The sequence below is a fragment of the Megalopta genalis genome, chromosome 1 (assembly GCF_051020955.1).
Source record: "Megalopta genalis isolate 19385.01 chromosome 1, iyMegGena1_principal, whole genome shotgun sequence".
Taxonomy (NCBI): domain Eukaryota; kingdom Metazoa; phylum Arthropoda; class Insecta; order Hymenoptera; family Halictidae; genus Megalopta; species Megalopta genalis.
This window is the reverse complement of record NC_135013.1, coordinates 7,436,227-7,452,218: the sequence shown is the minus strand read 5'-3', so window position 1 is coordinate 7,452,218 and position 15,992 is coordinate 7,436,227. Positions and strand designations below refer to the sequence as shown.

The following is a 15,992-nucleotide window of genomic DNA, read 5'->3' as shown; positions in this document are numbered from 1 at the left end:
ATCAATTAAGAAGAATTTACTCTAACCGGAATATCATCTTCCAGGTAACTGCGAGGGTCTAACCTCCGTCTTCAGGGTCCAAGTGGACGAGTGCGACCGTCTATGGGTGCTGGACTCCGGCAAGACGGAGATCTCGACCGGCGGCAAGCAGGTGTGTCCGCCGGCGATCTTCGTCTTCGACCTGCTCACGGACACGCTGATCAGGAAGTACACATTCCCGGATGACCAGGTGAAGCAGGATTCTCTGTACACGAACATCGTCGTGGACATCAGGGACGAGGAGTGCGACACGGCCGTGGCTTACGCGGCGGACGTCTTCAGATACGGTCTGCTGGTCTACGACTTCCTGAAGGACTCGTCGTTCCGGGTCCAGCACCACCTGTTCTTCCCGGACCCCCTCGCGTCGAAGTACGATATCCACGGCGTGAAGTTCCAGTGGACGGACGGGATCTTCGGGATCGCTTTGAGCCCGGTCGACATCCACGACGACAGGACCCTGTTCTTCCATCCGATGTCAAGCTTCCGGGAGTTCGCCGTGTCCACGTCTGTCTTCAGGGACAAGAGGACCGCCGACACGAGCACCGACCTCTTCATGCCCATCGGCCGGCCCAGGGCCAAGGACTACGGCCACTCGTCGGGGTCCGTGGTGGACCGGAACGGCGTGATGTTCTTCAACATGGTCACCAGGGACTCCGTCTGGTGCTGGGACACCAGGAAAGAGTACATACCGCAGAACCTAGGCGTGATCGGCACCAGCAACCTGTCGCTCGTCTTCCCGAACGACATCAAGGTCGACCACGAGTACGAGCAAAGCGTGTGGATGCTGTCGAACCAGCTGGCCATGTACCTCTACGGCAGCGTCGACAACAGCAAGGTCAATTACAGAGTGTTCAAGGCTAACGTCAAGGAGGCGGTCAAGGACACTGTTTGCGACCCGAATTACATCGTGCCGGGCAACGAACACGGCTACGACGAAACCTGCTAGGGGTGCTGAAAGAAATTCTTCTTTCTCTTCATCATCTTCTTTTCCTTCTTCTTCTTCTTCATCTTCTTTTTCTTCTTCTTCTTCTTCTAGGCAAGTGTTTCCCGAGACATTTACAGCGTCGGATCAACGAGGCATTTTGTACGAAAGACATGTTCCTTTTAGTTAAGAGATTTATTGAGATAAGAGGCTGGTCACGACGGCGCCCGAGTTTCTCACGATTCACGACCGAAATATTCGGCATTTACAGACCGCGGATTTTATGGATTTGTTAGAAAGTGAGTGGAACTTCAGATACATAGCAAGGAGATTGAAAGAATTTAACACTAGATCTACCGAGCTCTTAACGAGTCTGTTGTATATTGTTTTGTAACAATGTCAAGATTTATTTAAGCTTCGTGCGATTTCTATCATAATCTGGATAAAGAAGTTTATCTAAAAATTTCTCCCACAAACATTTCTATAACATCAAGAATTGTAAAAGAAAAAATCAGAGACTAGTCATTTTAACTGGTTTGGTAGTTCTAGCGTTAAGAATGGCTATGTAAATTATCGAAGAAGGGACAGATTTTCTATTCTGAGAGGTCAAAAATGTTCAGGAGACTTTTCCGCGTCTGTATTATTCAAAACAAATTTATGTATTATTGTAAATACAGAGAACGGATGATTCTTGGCAGTATTCCCATAAGGTACCATATAAAATCCGGCACGAATCATCTGCTCCTGAATCATCTGCGCCACTACACGTAGTGGCAAAACGCTCGAACTGTTCGCCATAATTATCGGCAGATGATGATTCTGAAGATTTAAAATTTCTACACGGGTGGCATCACTATGTTAATCAACTAAAGATTTGTTGTTTATTAAAAATATTTAAAAATTATCATCTGCGGATGATTTTGGCGAGCAGCGTAAACAGCGGTTTATACGGTACCTTATGAAAATATGTGCAAGAATCTTTCGTTCGCTATATTTACAATGATAAATAAATTTATTTTACATGATAGAAATGCTAGATAGTTTGCTGATGATTTCTGTACCCTCCGAATATTCTCTAGACATTAAATTTCTCCAATAAAAATAATTTAAAAAACAGTGGAATTGTGCTCTGAATGAAAACTGAAGCATTAAAAAGTTAAACAATCAACAGATGAATAGAACTAAAATTTCATTAATAATCAGGCATTTTGCATAATAATAATTCTATTCTACAAAGCGATCGAGAAAACTATGCAACAGGCGAAAGCTTATTGTTAACCAAATGCAACATGAAAGGCGTGCTATCCGATGAATTATTCTGTTACAAAGTATGTATCACGAGGTGAAAGTGTTTCCCAGTGTCATCAGTCCTAGATATAGTTGATCACGAACCGTATAAAATATCGTATTTCAGTTTAAAAGTAGGGTAAAGCGTAAGGCGAACGAACTGAAGAGAACTTGTATTATGTATGTTTAAAACAAATTTATTTGTTTTTTCAATACAAAGAGCCAGTAAATGCTATACTAATAATTGTCGTCTGCTAACAGAGAAACGAAAGAAATAAATGGAAATAAAATGACTGGCTATGTACATTCCGATCTTACAATGAATCGAGCACAACATCCAAGCAACAACACTTAAGTATACATAAAGCGGACTAACTTACGATGAAGTGGCGCAACAGTTTCATCCGTGGCGTCGGTCTCGCAAAATTTACATCACGACGAAATCACATGCGAGACATAATCCACTCGGATGATCTATTACGTAGTACGCACAATAAATGTACGCTCGCTAAAACACACATTTTGCGATTAAAAAAAAAAATGCTACGTAAACCTAACTAAACATCGATTTTACACAATCGTGTGACAAACGAAAAACAAATATAGTCTGAACAAAATCCATATTATATTTCAACACAACGGAAAACTCTTCTGAGATGCAGCATTCGAAATTGTAAAAAGAGCGAAAATCAAACCAAAAATTGCATGATCCGCGTCCGTGCGAGTTCGTTATCGAGTCGGCTCGCTGGACCTGCTCGAAACGGCCGAGAATTCTTCCATGTCATCGTCGTCGTCCAGTTTACTGCACGAAGCCGTTTTCGACGGTACTATCGTCTCTGACGGTACCATGTAAATCGAATTGAAGCTGTCCATGTCCTCCAAAGCGGTCTCAAACTGAACAGCCGAAGCATCTTCGATTTCTTCCACGTAGTCCTCGACGTCCTCCTCCATCGTTCGACCATCCTTCGAAGAATCCTCAACCTTACCAACATCGACCGTCAAACTCAATTCCCTAATAGTGTTCTGGACTTCAGCCGTGTCTCTCCCAAGCTGGCCGCCGCTAGGCGACGATTCTGATCGCAGAAAGATAGACGAACCGGGTCGACGGAAATCCTTGAACCTGAACGCCTGAACTTCCGACCGCTCTTCGAGCCCGAAAGATTCTTCCCTCTTCGAAAACTCTGTGTCCACTTCGTCCTCTGTTGTCTCATCCACGAGAGATACATTGGAACTCAGACCCAGCTCCGCTGTTTCTCTTCTGAGCGCGACCGTCATTTCGTCGGCCTCGAAATCCGAGTTCCTGGACGCGCATCTCTCAGTCGTCAAATCCAGGACACCCTGCAGCCGTTCTTCAATCACACGGGATATGTTCATCGTCTCGAAGTCCACGGAGTTCTCGAACGTTTCCTCATTCTCTTCCACGAGCGATTCCTCCCGGACTTTGTCTACGAACCCGGCTTTCTCGATCAGCGTCGACGTCGACGTCGACACCGTGTGCACCTCGAACGGCTTCAGCGCTGGCGTGGCTCTGGAGATCTGCGCGAACGAGCATACCTTCCGGTAGAAGTGCCGGATGTAGAAGTAACACACCTGCAGAAAAAATATCAGGATTATTTTCAGCGACAAATCCTCATCCGCTCCTGCGATCGTGGCATCTCGAGCTGCGTCGACCGGCCGAGGTGTTTCTCGTTGTTCTCGCTTTTCAGCATCTTCGTTGGACTTCAATAGGCCGACATTCTGTTCCCTTCCTTCGCATTCGCCCGCACTTGAGCTGAATCGGTCGACGATGCTTGCAACATCTTCGTCCCTGACGCTGTCTTCAGCTTCTTCCATCGTGCGAATGCCTTCCTCGCAAACTTCAATAATAATTTTCGCTTCCTGTTCGTGCTTGTCGAGTTTTCTAACTCCTCCACCATCTTCGCAGCTTTGCTCGAATGTCAGTTCTGAGATGCTCCGACAGTCAACGTCTTCAATTTCATCGACCCTCTGCAACGCTGTCTCAGACTCCTTCGATTGGAAACTGTCTACAATTTTCACGGGGCAAATCTGTTCTTCGCAGGCTCCACTTCCAGCGTCTTCATCGGATAATTCGTCGATGCCTTCGTCAACAGAATCCTCCACTAATTCCTCGTCCCTCGCGCTGTCATCCACGACGTCCGATTCGCTGGCAGCTTCGGAACGCCTTTCTTCGAGCTCTTCGTCCTGAACTGGTTCTTCATCGGACTCTTCGACGTTGATTGTAAGACTCTTTACCATCCGTGCGATGATTTCTTCGAGCGCCGCGTCGCTCGTTTCGGACCGATCGTTCTCGAGTTTCTCGAATTCGATCGACGTGTCCACTTTGGACATCTCGCTGTCGCATGTCTCGGTATTCTGATCGTCTTCGTCGGTCTCTTCAGTTCTGACGCCTGTGTCGTCGTCCGAACACCCTTGCAATATGTCGTACGTTTTATCCAAGCTTGCCCTGTCATCGTCGAACATTGGCGATCCCAGTCCTATAGTGTACTCCATGTCCAAAGAACTAGCGGAAGCGTCGTTCGCGGTAACGAAACTCATATTCGCGATGTCCAAAGTGCTTTCCAACTCTTCGATGATCGGGTTACTTAAGAACTTGGGGCTCAGCGATAGCCTTGGCACGGTATTCTCCAAATTTGAATCTTGCGAACTCGCCTCTACCTCCTCATCTTCCTCCGTGATCATCGTTAGACCACCCAAATTCGGACCAATTGGTTTCTTCAACTTGACAGCCTGGTTCGCAAGCGGTGGCGAAAGAAGACCATCGAGAATCCGCAAAACATCGGGACTTATCTCGGCTGCTTTGATCACAATCGGGAACTTTATGCTAGTGAAGATGTCCTCCTTGAGCCAGGATATCTCCTCTTTAAACTTCTCCTCGATTTCAGCGATCTTATCCTGCGTCTCGCAGAGGCTCTCCTCATTTTCCAGGATGTTCAACCTCTTCAGTACCTCGGTCACGGACCCGAGAATGTCGTCCACCTGCTCTTTGCAGAGATCGAACACCTGAACACCCTCGAGGTCGTCGATTTTATCTTCGGTTTCAAGATTCACCGAGGCAATCTTCTGCTCCGCGGCGATGTTGCCAACGGTGATAGGTTCATGAGGTCCGGTGCCGAGGTCCTGGGTCTCTGGAATGGCAGGCACGATCGCGCGACAGGCCGAGAATTCTTCCTTGAGAATTCTTCCTTCCGAGAATTCTTCCAACTTGCGGTTGTCCTTCAACATAAATTGGGATAGAGGTGTCGCGAGAAAATCTATCAGCTTGAAGGACAGTAAATTGTGCGGCACCGTGGACGTGGCGCTGTCTTTTTCTTCCCATGGGACGACGCTGTTGTCTTGGCAGACGACGACGACGTTTCCAACGTCTTCATCTTGCCTTTTGACCGATCCTGAATTCTCTGAAGCCTTTACTCTTCGTTCGATCGACTCTTCCTTTTTCGAGACACCATCAGATGCGGACTCAAAGTCTTCGAGGACTTTTGCACCCTCTTCTTCCACTTTCGGCGGATCCTGATCTTGTTGTTCAGCAGAGTTTCCTGAAAAGAAAGAAAACGAGACACGGATGACGGATGTTACTTGCTTCCAAATCTTCGAATGTTTCAGGCATGCTATGTTATCCTTTTGCTCACCTTTCGCCGCAGCTTCAAGGTCGTCGGAACTGGAGGACCCAGTAGACGCGGCGTCTTCCTCCGCAGACTTCTTCACCAGCTCTTTGTCTTCAGGTTCGACACCGCCAGCATCCGCTCTCGAAAACCGACCTTGAACTCTAGACCCTGGCGGTTCGGCGTCCGCTTTCGCAGGCAACGCGGCACTTCTCGCGTCTTCCTCCGCTAGATTGTGTCCTGTTTTCGCGTCCTTCAGCTTCATGTCGAAAGTCCCCACAGATGCCGCATTCGACATTTCATAGTTCCGTGAAGCATGCCTGAGAACGATATTCTCAGCATCGTCCTTGTAGACACTGTTCTGCAGCTCTCTCGCTTGATTTAGCCAATCCATCGCGAATAGCCTGTCCAAGTTCTCCTGCTTGTTCACAGGCTTGGCAATTTTCGACGACTTCGGGTTGGCCTGCTTTCCGTTCGAGACGCTGCCACCAGACTTTACCGCAGCGTTCGGCGGGGGTTTGTTGCTCCTGGACGACGAACTTGTCGCGTTCGTCGAGTCAGCGGACAGATTTTCTTTGCCTAGATCCCTCCTCGCGAAGAACCTCTTGTAGGAACCCTTGCCGTCTCGCTCCGAAGGCAGCCTTTCGAGCGTCCTCCTCCTGGCATCCAGCTTCTTCTTGTCCTCCAACAACGTGATCTCGTTGTAGGCCTTCAGGGCTCTCAATTCTATCTCCTCCTTCGTCTTCCTAGCCCAGGTCCTCGATCTGGACATCCTCTTTGAACTACTGGTCGATTGACTACTGTCCATCGATTTCTTCGACTCTGTCTGCTCCGTTCTCTTTCCTGTAGACGATCTCCAGGTTTTGTCGACGGCAGCGGCCGTGTGAGCCTCCTTGTTCTTCTTCGGGTAGACCGGGGGCTTTATTCGGTTCGTTTCCGGTTTACGGGTCACCTGGGCCAGCGGCAGGGTCGCCAGACTGTCGACCTTCGGTTTCGCGGTCGCTTTGTACTTGTCCTCCCAATTGTCGAGGCTCGTGGGACTGCACTTCTTCTTTAGCTTCTTCATCTTGCACTTGCAGTCCCGCCAGTTCGAGAAGGACTTCGAACCGTTCAGCTTGCTACAGTCGTTCAGGGACGATTTCGACGCATGAGGAGAGTTCGATCGCGTCCTCGAAGACGAGGAGTCTTTCTTCCCGACGGCAAGCTTCGTGTGGGACACCTGGCAGTCGCTTCCTTTCTGATGCTGCGCCTGGTTCTTCTTGCTGTAGTACCTCCAACGGGCCTTCGCCTTCTTTTGGCGAACCGATTCGTCGGAATTCAGGAACGCTGCGCCGACGTAGCCCGTCGTCTGCGTGCCTATATTTTTCGTCGATTTCACGGTGGCCGGTTCCGCGAGGTCTTCTATCTGCAGCAAACGCTTCTCCGGCGGTCGGCAAGCGGCCTCCATCTTAGAGGACTTAGGAGACTCGCTGTCCTCTGTGCGCGCCGATCTGCGAGACGTCGATCCGGAAGAGTCGTACCTGTGCAAAAATAATTCGTCAGCGATTCTACAATGTTTTGAACCAGCAACCAAGAAAATCGAGGTTTCCTAATGTAAACAAGAATGTAAAATATTAGGGGGACCGGAAAGTAATGTCGTTTCTGCGCATGTCAGTATTCCTTTCTTTCTTGCATACTAATTTTTGCATACTACATAAAAAAAGGTTGTTGATAATGAGAGTAATTACATCATTGATTGAAAATAAAAACTAGTTAAAAATGTATCTGTTTGAATTTAATGTAAACAAACGACATAACTTTCCGGTTCCCCTAATATTTCGAGTACCGCGGCGGTTCATCCGCTTCGCAGCTCTGTTCGGATGTCAACAACGTTTCAAGGTCCGTCTGGCCCGAGAATAAGTTCCACTTCTTCTTCTCCATTTGCTGAAAGGCGCACTTCAGCTCCGAGTTGTTGGCGAAATCGTTCTGGTAGCAGCCGTCAAAAACCTTCATAAAGTCTTGATAGAACCTCGGCGGGTTCGCATTGTCCGAAGGGCATTCGGGAACGTTCAGCTTCGAGATCTCTATCTCTCCGGGCCACGCGTCAGACCGCGGAGTTGCATTCTCCGAACGATTCGTGTCTGAAAAGTTTTATAATCGGTTAGTCTTATAATCAAAGATAAAGGGAATCTCTCTTATTGTTCAATTACACTGTCCGACAAAATCAAACTTTCTTTCTGGGTTCCTATAGCCACTATGAAATTCTTGTAGAGCTTCACTCCCTGAACAAGAATCCGAAAACCGAATTGCTCCATCGCCCTCAGTTTTTTAAATAAATGAACTTTTGTAAAAACCCAAAATTTTCGACAAAAATGAGGTATTGCATGAAAAGTAAAAACGTTAGAAAGTTCTAATTGGTGTTAAAAGATAGAGGAGAGTTTCCCGAATATATTGGCATGCAATTTATTAATCGTTTTTGGTCCTTTATAGCAATGAATTGATGTTAAAGTTTAAAAAAGTGTCGACGTGCGCAGTTTCTCCGCAATATTTTTGTATTTTTACGAAAAGTTCTTAGTTCAGCACGAAAACTCTACCCAGGATCGGATTCTGTAGACATTTCTGAAGAAGAAACGGCCTGATAGAAGTGTCAGAACGATGTAGATTTTGAGTAGGTCGAGAAAATGTTCGTCGGCAACATGTACACGATATTTTGCCGCCATGTGCTTCGCTGCTCGCTTCTTTCTGTCCGACAAGGCCGAGGCTATGGATAATCAACACCGATGGAGGGATCCAATGGGGTAGAGTTTTCGTGCTGAACTAAGAACTTTTCGTAAAAATACAAAAATATTGCGCAGAAACTGCTCACGTCGATACTTTTTTAAACTTTGACATCAATTTATTGCTATTTAGGACCATAAACAATTAATAAATTGCATGTCACTATATTCGGGAAACTCTCCTCTATCTTTTAACACTAATTAAAACTTTCTAACGTTTGTACTTTTCATGCAATACCTCATTTTTGTCGAAAATTTTGGGTTTTTACAAAATTTCGTTTATTTAAAAAACTGAGGGTGATGGAGCAATTCGGTTTTCGGATTCTTGTTCAGGGAGTGAAGCTCTACAAGAATTTCATAGTGGCTATAGAAACTCAAAAATCGTGTCGGACAGTGTCATTGGTAACCATAAATCCTTCTTTCTAGCGTCAGAAAGAATGATTCGAACAGGTTTATTCTTGACGAATACATTGACACCACGAATTCGCCAAACGCATTACCTATGGTCATCCTGTTCATCGACACATTCAAGTCCTTGGCGATGCCCGAAATAATGTCCTGTACGTCGACGGACGCGTTAAAGTGGCCGCCATAGCCGTCCAAGAAGATGTTCGACCTATCCTCCTGCACCTTCCGGAAATCTTGTACGCCGTTGAAGGCACTATTCTGACAGCGTTCGCCCGTTTTCATGCTCTTCAGTATCTCCAGGTCGTTCTTCAGCACCTTCTCCATCAGAGGGAAGCCACTGTTCGTGGCACGGTTCGTTTTCACCTCGGTGACGCTGTAAGCGTGGGTGTAAGGCTGATCGGAGGATTTCTTCGAGTTCTCTGGAGGCTGTCCGTCTTCGTGGTTGTCGGAACGTTCTCTGGGCGTGGATGTTGTCATGTCTGTTGCCTTGCTGGCGTCCGAGCGAGATTCTTTGGAGGCAGACTTGGCAGGAGCGCAGCTGCAGATGAAGACAGCCTGCGAATTCACGGGGCTCGGGCTCCTCTCCACGCCTCTTGCGTCATCTTCCAGATCAACTTTGACCTCTTCTTCCGGCCCCGTCGCAGGCTCGATGTCCTTCTCTTGGACCGATGACTCCACCAGCTCCAAGCTCTCCACCTTCTCCGACGCCAGGACTTCCGTTGACACGTCTGCCACGACCGTAACATCTTCTTCGGTATTTTTTGGATTGTTACTAGCTGGATTTTCCAGCTTTTCCACTGTCTCCGGAGCATCGCTGTAGGGTTCTACAGCTTTGATCTCTTCTTGGACACTGTACGCGTCGTCGTACTTCTCCGTTGGTGATTGGTGGATTATATTCAGCAGAGAATCCTTCTCCTGGTTCACAGGTGCTTCCAAGTTGTCGTCGTTCTTCGTGTTCTCAAAGTCTTTCAGGTTCTTCGGTTCTTTGTGATTTATAGCGGAGATGTCCGAGACGTCGTCCGTGAATATATCGCTCTAAACAAAAATGTTGACGATGTAGTGCTCGAAATAAAAATACTTGGAACGTCGAATAATTCGTGACAATAATCGTTGATCGTTTACCCTGTAAATACTGCTGCCGAAGAAGTACCCTTTACTCGCGGTTCTGTCGCCAAGTAAATCGTCATCGTCGTCCAGCTCTGTTAATCTTTTATGTGCTTCTCTCTCCTTAATCCTGCCGAGAGCATCCGCGACATCCTGTTCGGTGATCCCGAGAAGCTTCTTCGCGTTCTGACCAGGTGTCAGGCCAGGGTTGTAAGTCTCGCAGCTGTCGTACGAGAACAGCGTGGTCAGCGAACCGGTCCTGTACCTCGGCTCGTCGATCTTCACGTAAAGCTGATTAGTCAGCAGATTCGAATCGCTTCTCATCGATCTGCGCAGCTTCCTCATCTTCTCCGTATGTCGTAATTGCAGGAACAAGCAGGAGTTCGAGTACCAGTTGTAGCTGGCCATAACTGAAACGGTGGGGTGTGCGTTATTTAGGTTATCCGAGATCGGTGTATCGCAATCGATTCGTGCATTGCTCTTAGGCGAACCGTCTCGATGATGAGACGCGATCGATTAAGATTGCTGATCGATAGTCCGCTGAAACGAACTTGTTCGTTGCAATAAGCAGACCGCGGATCATTATGCGAAATATATATTAGGTTATGTGATAAGTCCGTTCGCGGACACCTACGAAAAGACAAGGCGAATTACGCGAATTCAAAGCGATAGTTCAGATGAATTTTGAAATATGTTCTCGCGGAACTATTTCCTTGCAACTTAGCTTAAACGGAAGCTGGAAGTGTCTACTTTAAGACAGGTTAGATTAGATTGCAATAGAACGACGTGATCGTTTTCAACAATTAAAAGGAATCGATCTCTGACATCATGGGGTTTGCAAGATTTAAAAGGTAAAGTTCAAATGGATTTTAAGATACGTTCCTGCAGAGCTATTTCTATGCAACTTAGCTGAAATAAAAGATCGAACTGTTTACTTTGAGACAGGTTAGATTATATTGCAATAGAACGACGTGATCGTTTTCAACAATTAAAAGGAATCGATCTCTGACATTATGGGGTTTGCAAGATTTAAAAGGTAAAGTTCAAATGGATTTTAAGATACGTTCCTGCAGAGCTATTTCTATGCGACTTAGCTGAAATAAAAGCTCGAACTGTTTATTTTCAGACAGGTTAGATTATATTGCAATAGAACGACGTGATCATTTTGAACAATTAAAAGGAATCGATCTCTGACATCATGGGGTTTGCAAGATTTAAAAGGTAAAGTTCAAATGGATTTTAAGATACGTTCCTGCAGAGCTATTTCTATGCGACTTAGCTGAAATAAAAGCTCGAACTGTTTATTTTGAGACAGGTTAGATTATATTGCAATAGAACGACGTGATCGTTTTGAACAATTAAAAGAAATCGATCTCTGACATCATGGAGTTTGCAAGATTTAAAAGTTGCTGTTCCCGACGACGATTTCACGGTACTATATTTTCTTACAAGAAAACGCGAACGGATTTATCCCATAACCAAATAAAAATGTTCTAGATCATTTTTAAGACTCAGGATTTGAATAAAAATCCGTTTCTTTTCTCCATGATTTCAATAGATGAAAAAGAATGGTAGACATATCTTTAAATTCATTAAACGTCTTCATTGCTTGAAATTTCACCTAGTCATTTTTATCACAAATACATAAAATCCGCGGTCCAGGCCAATGAAGTAATAAAAAAGAAAATAATATAATTGTTCGACGTACCCAGGGGAACAAGTTTGATGAAAATGAACTCGAGGAAGACGACCAACGAGAACGGACTCCCGTACCACAGGAGTAGTCCGATCACGATCACGACGACTTCGAGGACGACGTTCTTGAAGAAGCTCAGGATCAGCCAGGGTAACAGCAGATTCGGTCTACTCCAGGTTATTATCGGATAAATGTTTGACAAGTAGGTGAACGTGTAAACGTGGGTAATTACGATTCGCGTTATTACGATCCATGATAGTACTGCGAACAAAACGGGCGGGTAATTAATGGCTGGCTCGATCTTGTTCGTCGCTGCGTTGTTTAATTACGAAGAGAGCCGAGACCGACCAGTTTTTATCGTGTCTTCGCCAATTGTATCGACAATCAACGATCTTTGCGGCATGGAGAGATTCCAAATTTGTTCGAGCTTGTTCGTCCATTTTAAGGGACTCCAGTCCAACGTGCTGTTCACCTTCGAACCAAATCGTTCGATTTTTATCGCCTGATTATGGTCTCGGAGGCAATGTTGCGTCGATGCGGATTCACCGACGCCCGATTTTCTCGACGTTGTTCATTTATCGACGACAATACTTCTTCGATGCTCATTGTCGGAACATTTGAAATCGCCGGTAATTAAACAATGTCGTGAAAAATAGCGTCGGCGAAACGAGTGTAATTTCGGTCGCTGAAATTAACGTTGGAGACCGGATTGTCAACCCGGTTTCTTCAACTGAATCATTTTCAACCGAAATTTTGCAATGCAGCATCAAAAATCAGTGCGCAGAACATTTGTCATTTCTTCATTTTTTCATTTCTTAACAAATCAAGCTTACGGTTTGTGTGTGTATGTGTACATTTAAAAGAAAATGGATTATCTCAATCTTGACACGCAGTAATCGGAACGTCCGCAGTATTTGGCTCGCAGTAATAAGTACATAAACATAATAATATATGCACGCGTATGATTTCTTTACATTACGTTTTTTAATGAAATTTGTGCTTTCAGAGATCCAGTATTTTGCGAAAAGTAAATACTCAAGTTAAAGAATAATAGGAACAGCTTAACGTGTTGTGTGTTTGTGTGTCAATTAATTGACAGAAAAGGTCTTATTTTCTCTATCAAACTTCGCCTCCATTGAGAAACCGCAGAAGAAATAGAACAGAAGCATAGATGCAACAGCACACAATTTAAATTTCTAGTTTCTCGCGTGGAAAGCGAAGCTTCATAAACGTCTATTTAACACTGAAAGGAAAGGTGTACAAAATTATTTTACAAAGAATTATTTACTCTATGGAAACAGTTCTCGATAGCTACATCTAATCGATTACGAATTCATCGATTTCTCAAGCCAACGCCCAACGGCCTTCCCGGAAGGTAAAGCACCAAACGAAAGATTATAAAAGGTTAAAGAGGTTACGAGATGTTGAGTTAACGAGAGACGAAATAGATTGTTCATTTACCAAGCCGAATATGTTCATTATCAATAGTTCCGTCCGAAATGATAAGCCAACGAAGCGTCCGAGCAAGCTAGGCATCAGGAACACGAAACTTTCGTAACAGCCGGAGAACCAGCGAGTCTTCGATTCGAGGGACGATCATCGTCTACCCTGTACGACGATTTGGAGAACGCAATATAATCCGGAACCACTTTTTCAAGAGTCACTCGTAAATTTCGCAGTGGGTCGAGGCTGGTCCGCGGACGCGTTAATTTTCTACGCGTTCGGTACTATGAGCGCGTTTGACTGGCCGAAAGCTTGGTTAGCCGAACAATCGAGCGACGATCACCGGGAAATAAAAGACGATCAACGGCTGGGATTTCTATTCGCTTTTTTCAATCCGTGACACGTGTTCACAGAAATCGCATGGTGTTTACCAAGGAAACATCGCATTTATTATTTCTATATCTTTGTTATTTATTATTTATCTTTGTTATTTATTATTTTTCTCCGTTATTTATTATTCATCTTTATTATTTATTATTTATCTGCGAACGAAGCAATCTTTGTTTTTTTTCTGTCTCTTCACTTACTTTCATTTCCAGACTTTGATAACAAAGGAAACAAATCCCGTTTCGATTTACGGTGACTGTCACTTAACACTTAGCCAACCGAATGGGGAGATCTGCCCGTTTTAAATTCAGTCGATTGATGAACGATTGGGGAAATCTTCCACGACCAATTAAAAATGACCGCTTAATTTTATTAAGATTTGCAAGAAGTACGAATGGTGAAGAAGTAATTGATGCCATACAAGTTTGCTTCGTAATTTTTGTTTAATTGAATGAAATACACCAAGGAATTCCGTCGATTTTCACTTATAAAGCGTGATTGATAATTGTTGGAAATTACTAAAACGCATATATAGACATGTGGTTCAATACTTCTTTATTTAACTTTATTTAATATTTATATAACAACACTTGTTGTTACATGTATACAACAAAACTTTTAATAATTATTATTATTAGTAAGTGAGCACAATGCGACATTAACCACCATGATTCATTACAAAAGATCTTTTATTTACGTTTGATTTGATTTTTTATTTGAAGTCCAACGATGGATACCGAATGGAGGTACGGTCTAGAAACCGGCGCTTATTAGAAAGCATTGATTCCCGGTTCAAGGCTGTTTTAAACAGCGTCCTTTGGCCGTCCAGTTGGTTCGGTAGGAAAGAGCATACGAGCATTTACACACGGTGCATCGCGACCTCGATTCCGAGCTACTTGAAACCGTGCCCGCGTGATCCGCAACGGCACCGCGAACCCTTCTGCGTTTGATGCAGCCGCATCGCGCCGGTGGGAGGAGCGGCTTTCCACAGAGAGAGGATCATTCATCTCTGGAACAGAGCCTGCGAACAAGTGTACGCCTCTTCGAAAGAGACGATTTCCCTTCTATCGACGCTGCTAAGTGGTCGTGCGTTTGTTATGGCTGTGCGTATAAGCCCGGCGTTTCAGCCGCTGTTTCTTCTAGTTCGAACGGTTCTACGAACCCAACTGCGTCGAATTTCCCATAATTATTGCCGTCCGGCTCTAGCTACGCTCGTGGAATGCCTCTAAACAAATAATTGCATCATCTGGATGAATTGTTCCGATGATGCGAAAGCTAGTCGCTTACTGTGCGCTAGAAAATTTTCACTGAGGCGCTGCGGTTTTTGATAAATTATCTACATATAGATAATTATAATTTTTATACCGATAATAATAATAATTATTATATATATGATATAAGTTATATAATTATATATATAATGTAAATTATATAATTATTTATATATAATATAAATCATATAATTATTTATATATAATATAAATCATATAATTATATTAGGTCTACCGGAAAGTTCTATCTGATAATGTCATTGCAAATTTCAATAGATATGCACATATTCATGTGAGACATATATTTTTGAAAAATGTTGCTCACAAATTGCCATCACGCTGGTAAGAGGTAATAAGTAACGACGGAAATTATATTGTACAATAAATATTACTAAATTTATGAAAAATCTATTATTTGCTTTCATTCCTTAAACGGACAGAACTTTCTGGTAGACCTAATATATTCTAATATATATAATAATTATAATTATATTATGATAGCGATTTAATTGTTTACCCGCAGTAATACATTTTCAAGAAGAAATTTATAATAGTTGCACGCGATACGAAAGATTAAGCGTACGAACGCTTTATATTGTCTTATCTCACTGTTATTAAACAATTAAATGGTTGTCCTTATTTTGTAGCACCTAAAAGACTGGATGCGAGCAAGTGAACATTATATACACATTATTTGAACGATCGTATAATTTGTTAATAAAAGAGCATTTATTTATCTCCTGTTTTATTTCGCAATTCTTTAAAAATTATATAGCAATTCATCTTTTGCATCGCAAAATTTCGGAGGTCCATCGATCTGTGAAGATAAGGTTACGAAAAGCAAATCTTTTGGAAAATACGCCTGTGAACTATAGACCGTCCTACATCGCGTGTAACTAGGTTGCATAATGCCAGGAGTAAAGGAGCGAGCCAGAAATTGTTAGCGATCTTATAATGTACTTTCGACTTTACATCGATCCGTGTACTTGTCGTATATGCTTTGTTTATCTGGAAAACTCCTCGAGACCAAAACGTTTGCTATATCTGTTAGCACATCGT

General features: G+C 43.9%; 2 protein-coding genes across 3 annotated transcripts in view; one reads left to right on the top strand and one right to left on the bottom strand.

Annotated features, from left to right (window-relative positions):
* The window catches only part of Y-h (yellow-h), a 29,230-nt gene extending 26,689 nt beyond the window's left edge, over positions 1-2,541 (top strand). For both annotated transcript variants that reach the window (XM_076520106.1, XM_033484494.2), the window contains one exon: positions 45-2,541. In XM_076520106.1, coding sequence (XP_076376221.1) covers positions 45-985 — 941 coding nt within the window. In that variant the 3' untranslated portion in view covers positions 986-2,541. The remainder of the gene's footprint in view (positions 1-44) is intronic.
* A 310-nt stretch (positions 2,542-2,851) lies between these two features.
* Positions 2,852-13,590, bottom strand: LOC117228638 (uncharacterized). Its single transcript, XM_033484491.2, has 8 exons — positions 13,294-13,590; positions 12,181-12,304; positions 11,845-12,093; positions 10,155-10,546; positions 9,125-10,067; positions 7,694-7,988; positions 5,896-7,388; positions 2,852-5,802 (listed from the first exon to the last, which is right to left on the bottom strand). Exons 1-8 carry the CDS (start codon positions 13,366-13,368, stop codon positions 2,978-2,980), a joined length of 6,396 nt encoding a protein of 2,131 aa, XP_033340382.2. The 5' UTR covers positions 13,369-13,590; the 3' UTR covers positions 2,852-2,977.
* Between the last annotated feature and the right edge of the window lie 2,402 nt (positions 13,591-15,992).

Excerpts from the sequence above, each read along its gene's own strand:
- LOC117228638 (XM_033484491.2), bottom strand. The coding sequence starts at position 13,368 with ATGCCTAGCTTGCTCGGACGCTTCGTTGGCTTATCATTTCGGACGGAA. Across the intron at positions 12,094-12,180 it reads CGAAGACACGATAAAAACTG|TACTATCATGGATCGTAATA; the intron begins GTCGGTCTCGGC and ends TTTTGTTCGCAG. Across the intron at positions 10,068-10,154 it reads TCGGCAGCAGTATTTACAGG|AGCGATATATTCACGGACGA; the intron begins GTAAACGATCAA and ends ATTTTTGTTTAG.